General features: G+C 37.2%; 1 protein-coding gene across 1 annotated transcript; it reads right to left on the minus strand.

Moving 5' to 3' along the window:
* Positions 1 to 1,834: 1,834 nt before the first annotated feature.
* Positions 1,835 to 5,477, minus strand: LOC131062481 (pentatricopeptide repeat-containing protein At3g24000, mitochondrial). Its single transcript, XM_057996145.2, has 2 exons — positions 5,233 to 5,477; positions 1,835 to 5,111 (listed from the first exon to the last, which is right to left on the minus strand). The coding sequence occupies exons 1-2, from the start codon at positions 5,302 to 5,304 to the stop codon at positions 2,007 to 2,009; spliced, it is 3,177 nt and encodes a 1,058-aa protein (XP_057852128.2). The 5' UTR covers positions 5,305 to 5,477; the 3' UTR covers positions 1,835 to 2,006.
* Positions 5,478 to 8,210: the final 2,733 nt, after the last annotated feature.

Below are 8,210 nucleotides of genomic sequence, written 5' to 3' on the forward strand. Positions count from 1 at the left end.
TTTAAGAAAACTTTGTAACGAGCATATCACATTCTGTAAAAAAATCCATGACTGAATCATTTCATCAAACACGTTGACATCCTTGGATTGGAAGGAAATTTAAAAAAAATCGACCAACATCTGTTCTTTGATGGCAAACACTTTGGTTTTGACAATGCCGTACGTCTCAGAATGGTGTATGTGATGACTGGTAATGTTTATGCTAAATTGATGCAACGAGATTGGATTTGAGATTCAAGTTTTCTTTTGTCTTTGGAAAAATTTATGTGATGTTCAAAAATTCTGACACCAGTTTCAAGAAAAAATATTTAAACACGTCTTACAGCTTGAAGAACTCTCAAAACACAAACATAGGCAAGGTTTAGCTCTGCCGATGGATTCTTGTGGGTACAGAGAGTAAGTTCAGAAGATTAAGATTTCTAGTAAAAAGGTTACCCATAATTGAACTTTCAATGCTGATGTTCTAGCATGGAATTAGGTTTCTTAAGTGAGAAGTTTTCAATGCCGAGGATGAAATTGCATGGGAATTTCTAAGAAAGTACAAAAACGTATGAAGACTGAAATGTGAAGTTAGAATGATTCTAAGGATGATTTCAGCAGGTCCGCAAGATTATGTAAGATGCTGGGAACTGTGCAGAGGTTTGAACCCCATACAGAAATAAAGTTTGCAAGACTATTCCACTGTAAGTTGAAGGTGTAGAAATGAAGTATGTCATTGGCTACATGAATACCGTGTTGATCAACTGAAACAGAGAAAATTGACCAAATCCTTCTCTTAAAGTTTTCTTCCCTAAAGCCATGCCAACATGGTCAAAAGGTCTCTTTGACATTTTACACTTTATTGCTTTAGATGTTGATTAAATGAATATGATCTTTGAATTTTACGAGACTGAAAATTAACTCTGAGGCTGCCTATCACAACCCTTCTACCTAGAACCATGTTAAAATGCCAAGAGCTGGTATTGCATTCTATTCCTGGATTCTAAAATACCTCTGAAGTATATATACTTCGGCATTCACTGGAAACTAAGATGGTCCTCTCCTTTCAAATTTCTTCCTCAAATCCAGTTAGAAAGTCTTGCCCGATTCCAACATTTCTTCGAGCTCAACTTTTTAGTATTGAAGCATCAAACTCAATTTTCCTGCATATCTGATAAAATGTACATCCAGGTTGTTAGGAGCTATGTTACCAGAAACGAGAAACGTGAAACGTGACAGCAACGGCAACGCAACGAAAAACGGAATTTAGAAAGGTTGCGCATAAGAAACGATATTATATATATAATTCTTTTATAAAATCAAAATATAAAAAGAAATAAAAATTAAAAAATTCAAGATACAAACAAATGCTAAGTAGATATTAAATACTTTATAGAAATAAACTCATAAATCTGTAAAATACCCTAGGGGAAGGACCTCATCTGTCTGTCCAATGCTCTGCATAATCTACCAAAGAAGGGTTGCTGTAAAAATATACAGTGTTTGTTTGCTTAGTTTAGTTGAAAATCAACACATCATCCGCTACTTAAAAATATATTAAATCTATATGCATGACAAACTGCTGGTTAACTCGTGTAAGTGGTGAGTTAATAGCCTAAAAGGACGCAGCAGACAGTGGCAAGCACAAAAAACTGGCAGATATTTTTGCTACAAACTCCTTCACAGCCGACTGGAACGGTCAGATGGCTTAGAAACGGCCGTTTCAGACGGGAAACCCGTTTCTGCCATCGAAACGCGAAACGGGGCTTTCCCGTCGCGTTTCTGGTAACTATGGTTAGGAGCCATGGTCTATCTGATTTTCCCAATAAGGCATAACATCTTCCTATACCTCTGATGAAGTAAAAGAAATATTACTATATATATTAACTCCAATGCCAAGCTATAACAACTTATGGTTATGCCAGAGCCTAAACACTTACAAACTGCAATTCCAATGCCCTTTATGCACAGAAGTTGAGAAAATACAATAGTATCTAGCTGTATGTTCTTGTTTGCATTACCTAATATCACCAATAGTCCCCACAAGAACACTTTCCATTTTTAAAATGATGGAACCGAATGGAATCTCTCACAACAAGTTCTCGGTCTACAACTTTGGAAATGAGCTTGGTGGCATTGTGGCAATCTCCACATATCCGAAGGTTCTTAACAATTCGTAGAGGTCTATGAGGAGGTGTATTAATAAGCCCAAAGGCCATGGCTAACCTCTCACTATGATAACAAAGAAAATGTCCCTTCTGCTCATCTTCTACATCATGTAACACAAATTTTGTGTCGGGCACATATCCTGCTGCTTTGATCTGCACAGTTAATTCAAACAATTTTGCATATATCTCATCTGTTTGCTCGTGTGATCTGTCTTCAACAAAAAATGTATGGACCCTATTTTTGAGTTCAATCCAGCTGCAACCTGGTTCCTTTTTAACCCCTCTCTGTTCCATTATTCTTCTTACCTCTCTTGCACTGTCCCATCTTCCAGCAGCAGTGTAGATGTTTGAAAGCAATACATATGCTGCAGAATCTTGTGGTTCCAACTCAAGAAGATGTTTTGCTGCCTGCTTTCCAAGTTGTATATTTCCATGGACCCTACAAGCACTAAGCAAGGTGCGCCAAATCAAAGAATTTGGTTCAAATGGCATTCTATTTATTAGGCTCTCTGCCTTAGCGAGCTTTCCAGCACGTCCTAGTACATCAACCATACAGGCATAATGCTCTACTGTTGGAGTGACACCATAATCCGCTTTCATATTATTAAAATAGTAATAAGCTTCCTGCACTAAACCCATGTGGCTACATGCAGATAGAACACAGATAAATGTGATCCTATTAGGCTTAATGCCTGCCCGTTGCATTTGTCCAAAGAGTTGGAGAGCCTTCTTTCCCTCCCCATGCTGAGCACAGCCTGCGATCATTGTAGTCCAAGTCACAACATTCCGTTTTGATATTTTTTCAAAGCACTTGAATGCATCAATCATACTTCCACACTTGCAGTACATGTCAACTAGAGCATTTCCCACACAAATATCCGGCTCGAGTCCAGTTTTGATAGAGTAACAATGGACCTGCTTCCCCTGTTCTAGAAATGCTTGGTTGGCACATACCCCTATAACACTTGCAAGAGTAAACTCATCTGGTTTATTGCCTGCCCATTGCATTTCAAGGAAAATCCTGAAAACTGTATCGCCTGAGTCTCTCTTAGCATGCCCTGCAATCATTGCATTCCATGATACATCATCTTGAATAAGCATATCACCAAACACTTTTGATGCATCCCACATATTTCCACACTTGGTATACATGTTAATAAGCGTATTTCCCACACAAACATCTGAATCAAATCCAAGTTTGATAATTTGGCAATGGATTTCTTTCCCCTTTTCCAGCTCTGCTAAATTGGCACATGCCACAAGGAGGCTCGTAAAGGTGAATTGGTTTGGCTTTATGTTTGTCAAAAACATCTCCTTATATAAATGTAGTGCCTCATCCTCTCGCTCATTTTGAGAATATCCGGCTATTAGTGCAGACCATGAAACAACATTTTGTTTGGGCATTTTCTGAAACATCTCCATCGCCGCCTCTACATTCCCACATTTTGCATACATGTCAACAAGAGAACTCCCCACAAAAATATTCCTCTCAAATCCACTTTTTATAGCATAGCCATGGACCTCTTTGCCTTCACGCAGAGCTACTTGGTTGGCACATACATTAAGTACACTTGCAAGAACAAAGTCATCTATATCCATACTGAGCCGGTGCATTGCTCCAAAAAGTTTCAGGGCTTTCTCACCGTAACCATTGAAAGCATATCCTCCAACCATTGCGCTCCAAGAATTTCTATTTCCATTAGATACTTTGACAAACACATTATAAGCATGTTTCATATTGTTGCATTTGGCATACATATCAACAAGGGCGCTTGCCACAAATGCATTTGAATCAAATCCGACTCTAGTTATATGCCCATGAACCTCTTTACCCTGTTGCAAAGCTCCCATCTCGGCACATACTCTAAGCACACTAGTGAATGTATAATCATCCAATCTAATACCGGCATCTTGCATTTGCACAAAGAGCTTAAATGTCTCCTCTCTATAATCATTCTGAGCACAACCCCTTATCATCGAATTCCATGATACCTCATCTCTCACAATCATTCCATCAAAAATCCGAAATGCATCCCATATCTTACCGCATTTTGCATACATGTCCACAAGGGCATTCTCCAGCGACACATCGGTTTCAAGCTTACCTTTCATAATATAACTGTGGACTTGTTTGCCTTGTTCAATAGCCTCTAAGCTAGCGTATGCCCTAAGAATGATCCCAAAGGTGAATGGATCAGGTTCTATTCCAGCTAATTGCATTTGATAAAAGATTCCCAGAGCCTCTTCCTCATAACCATTTTGCACATATCCTGTGATCATTGCAGTCCAGGAAACCACGTCTTGTTCAGGCATTTCATCAAACACTTGACGCGCATCGTCCATTGATCCACACTTTCCATACATTGTCACAAGAGCATTGCTAACACACACATCCCCACAATATCCATTCCTAAAAATCTGCCCATGGACTCCCTTCCCCCGCTCCAATCGTCCCATGGTAGCACAACCTCGAAGGATGCTTGCAAATGTAAACCTCCCAGGCTTGACACCCAGCAGCAACATGTCACTAAACATCTTCAGAGCTTCCTCTCCTCGTCCACAACGAGAATAACCGCCAATTATCACAGTCCAGGAAACAACATCTCGCTCAGGGATGCTTTCAAACATTTGGCGTGCGTCCTCCATGGCACCACACTTAACATACATATTCAACAAATTGTTCCAGATAACAATGCCTGGGTTAAACCCATTTTCCACCATATGGGCATGAAGTCTCCGCCCCTCTGCAAGTGCCTTCCTCTTGACACATCTCTGTAAGAGGATTTTATAATCTTTTGAGTTTAGCCTAATTTTCTTTTGTAAACTATCATTTGATATATCCAATCGTGGTATTTCCTTCTGGTTTTGCTCTGCATTGTTGTGTTTCAGTCTTAGGGTTCCTATATTTGCATAAGTTTTTTTAATGGAGGTAGCTTGGCCAATGATGTTATTTCCAACAGAAAGCTGAATAAAACAATAAAAACAATTATTGGATTTTATAACAAAAACAAAGGAAACAAAACAGAAAGCAAGGGTATTGTTAAAAGAAGAGAATGAAAGGGGTGTTTTGTAATAGAATTGTTACCTTGTGATCAAATGGGCGCTCTGCAAAAATGGTGGTCGGAGTAACTGAAGAAGGTGAGACCCACATTGGCATGGCGTGGAACGCTTGTTGCTGGGTGGGCACTGTATGGTTGCCATTGTTGAATCTTGAATAATACTCAGAAGGCAAGGATTGATGATAAGCCTGATAGTGGAAAGTGTGGTTGTGATGAGTTCTATTGTAAAACGAATCCGAATTGTGTTTTGTATTTTCTTGTTTGTGGTGCCAGTTCGTAAATATCTGCAGGGTGGCTGTTTTGTAGATATTTGTTAAGAATATATTATTTTCTTTTAATAAGATAATTGATATGTGCAAAAAGATTAATTAGTTATTAGTTTAGGATGAGATGTTGGTGGTGAAGAATGTGACTCATCAATGGGTCTTTGGTTTGGTGAATGTGACATGTTTCAGGGAGTAGGAGATGTGTCTCCCAATAACCATGATCAAAAACTATTAAAAAGTCTAGTATATTGAAAAAATCAAAACTCTCAAATGAATAATATAACTTTTAACTAAATAAAAATAAAAAAATTGTAAAATATCTCTTAAATAAATAAAATAATTACATGTTTAGACAACAGATGTAAAATGGCTCTTCAAATAAAAATAAAGCAAAAAATGATTTCAAAATAAAATAATTTTTAAATGGTTACAAAATAAATAAAAAACTTATTACAAACTTTAAATACTTTTAAGTAAATAAAATAAAATGGTTATTAAATTGTAAATAAAACTATATCTATCTTTAAAAAAATCTATGTAACAAACATTTGGAGAGATCATTCTCCAAGCAACTAGTTCATTGAAATCAATATAAAAAATAGGCATCTTTCACGTCTTTTACATATATATTTTGACTTCAAATCCTACAAGGATAGAAATAGTGCTCCTTTTTGTTGTTCAATAAATGCTTGCTATTCTTTTCATACTAAAGCCATGATTTATTCTAATGTACTTATGCATATTTAGGTACAAGGTAGTAAGGTTTCACTTGAATTTGCTCATTTTTATGAGCTACTAGATCATTGGGGGAAGGCCCTATACATTTGTAGCGTCATAAATTGTACACCCTTAATTGGGTGGTACAATTCCACAGTTAGGTTAGCACCCGCCTTAGTGTGTTTGCATTTTGCATTTCAAATTCCCTTTAAGAATTTCGTTAATTAATTAAATTAAATATAAAGTCTTCTATCATCCTTCTACATTTTATAAAATTGGGCCCTTTACCCTAAGTGTGCCCTTTTTTAATTTTATTCTCCCAATTAATCATTTCATCAAATACCATAATTATGTCTTATTTTGACCTTCAAGGCCCGATTTAGCATATCTAAACGTTACAAATTCCCACATACTCTTGGAAATTTCTTTAAAATCACAGTATCTTGCTTCCCCAAAAAATTGGCGAAAAGTTGGTCAGACCATGTGGGTACCCGCATGGTCCTGACTTTTTCTCCCCGAAATTCGGGAGCATGTTTTGGTAGTATTTTAATATTCAAATCCAAGAGATTGGTGAAAAATATTATTTCTAAGTCGGCCTATGACTCAAAACAAAGTTAGGGTCTCCTACATAAACCCTTCATTTCCTCATTTGAAGATCTAAGATCTAGCGATTGAAGGAGATTTTTATGAAGTGAAAGTGTAGGTTTTATGAAGTCTACAACAAGAAATCAAGCATTCACCAAGTCTACATCAAGTATTTTCAACACCCTTTAGGAGATTTGAAGACATTGAATAATAATAGGAGATCATCGAGTGATGATTGGCTTGTACCTCTCCCTCAGGGTTTGGTATGGTTTCATGTTGTTTCCATGTCTTTGTATGAGCTTCATTTTCAGATTTGCATTCATTCTTTAGATCTCTAGATCATTTTTGATTTGAAGCATTTGCATCTACATTTACAAGCATTTAGGGTTTTCTCCCCAAAGCGTAGGGTAGAACTCTAGATTTACTTTCTTGTTCATTTAGGATCTTGCATACACACAAGATTCTTGCACACACAATTTCAATACATTATCAACTATTTGTGGAGGTGGAAACCACAAAAACAAGGGTTTTGACGAAGGCAAATCCCTATATAGCCACCCACAACACTTGAGTTTCCCCTTCTTTTGGTGTGTAAGTTGCAGATTTAAGGACCATACAGGGCTGGAAAGGACAAAGGAGACGAAGACAAGGAGAACTGTCTTTTGCAGATTTTCTAAAACCATCTCAGGACTAGGATGCTACAGAGGGACCAGGGTGTTCCACCTTGGTCCCAACAATTTTTCCTAGATTTTCAGGTGCGGACTTTGCTCCTCTTTGGTAGCTTGGATCCTAGCTTGTGGCTTTGTTTGATTTCTGTAGCATTTTGTTTTCATCATTTCATTCCAATAGACTTAGTATTCACAAGTTCCAAACCTAATTCAAAATTACACAATTTCAACTCAAACAAAAGGGGAAATAGGACCTCAATCAACATTCAACCCTCTTCCTAATAGAATTGAGGTTGGATCTACAGAAGGTTCACCCTCCTTTTAATGTTTTGGTTGCTTTGGCTAATTGGTGGTCTAACTTACATGGTGTGACCCTAGTTCCAAATTTTTACCATCACATTTTGGATCACATTTTGCACATCTTCCCCTTTATTACAACAAAGGAATAGAAACCCTAAGAGGTATTCCTTGATTCTCTCTTTTCTCTCACAAGAAGTAGTTAAAGTGAAGTATCTCCCTAGGCTCTTTCATATTCCAATGTGTACATGAGAGTGGGATTAGGTCTTAGCCACTTGGTTCCACTTTTGTGCATCACATTTTGGTGAACCCGACGTAAATCCAATCTTCTTACATTTGCATTTCTTAGTTGGATCTATCTATTGCATATTTATTTTCATCCAAAACATAAAAATCTCAAAAATATTGTTATATGCATTGTGTGTTCATTTCTTAAACATATAGCTCATGCACTTTTATGTTTGTATTTAG

Source organism: Cryptomeria japonica, chromosome 5 (genome assembly GCF_030272615.1).
Source record: "Cryptomeria japonica chromosome 5, Sugi_1.0, whole genome shotgun sequence".
Classification (NCBI taxonomy): domain Eukaryota; kingdom Viridiplantae; phylum Streptophyta; class Pinopsida; order Cupressales; family Cupressaceae; genus Cryptomeria; species Cryptomeria japonica.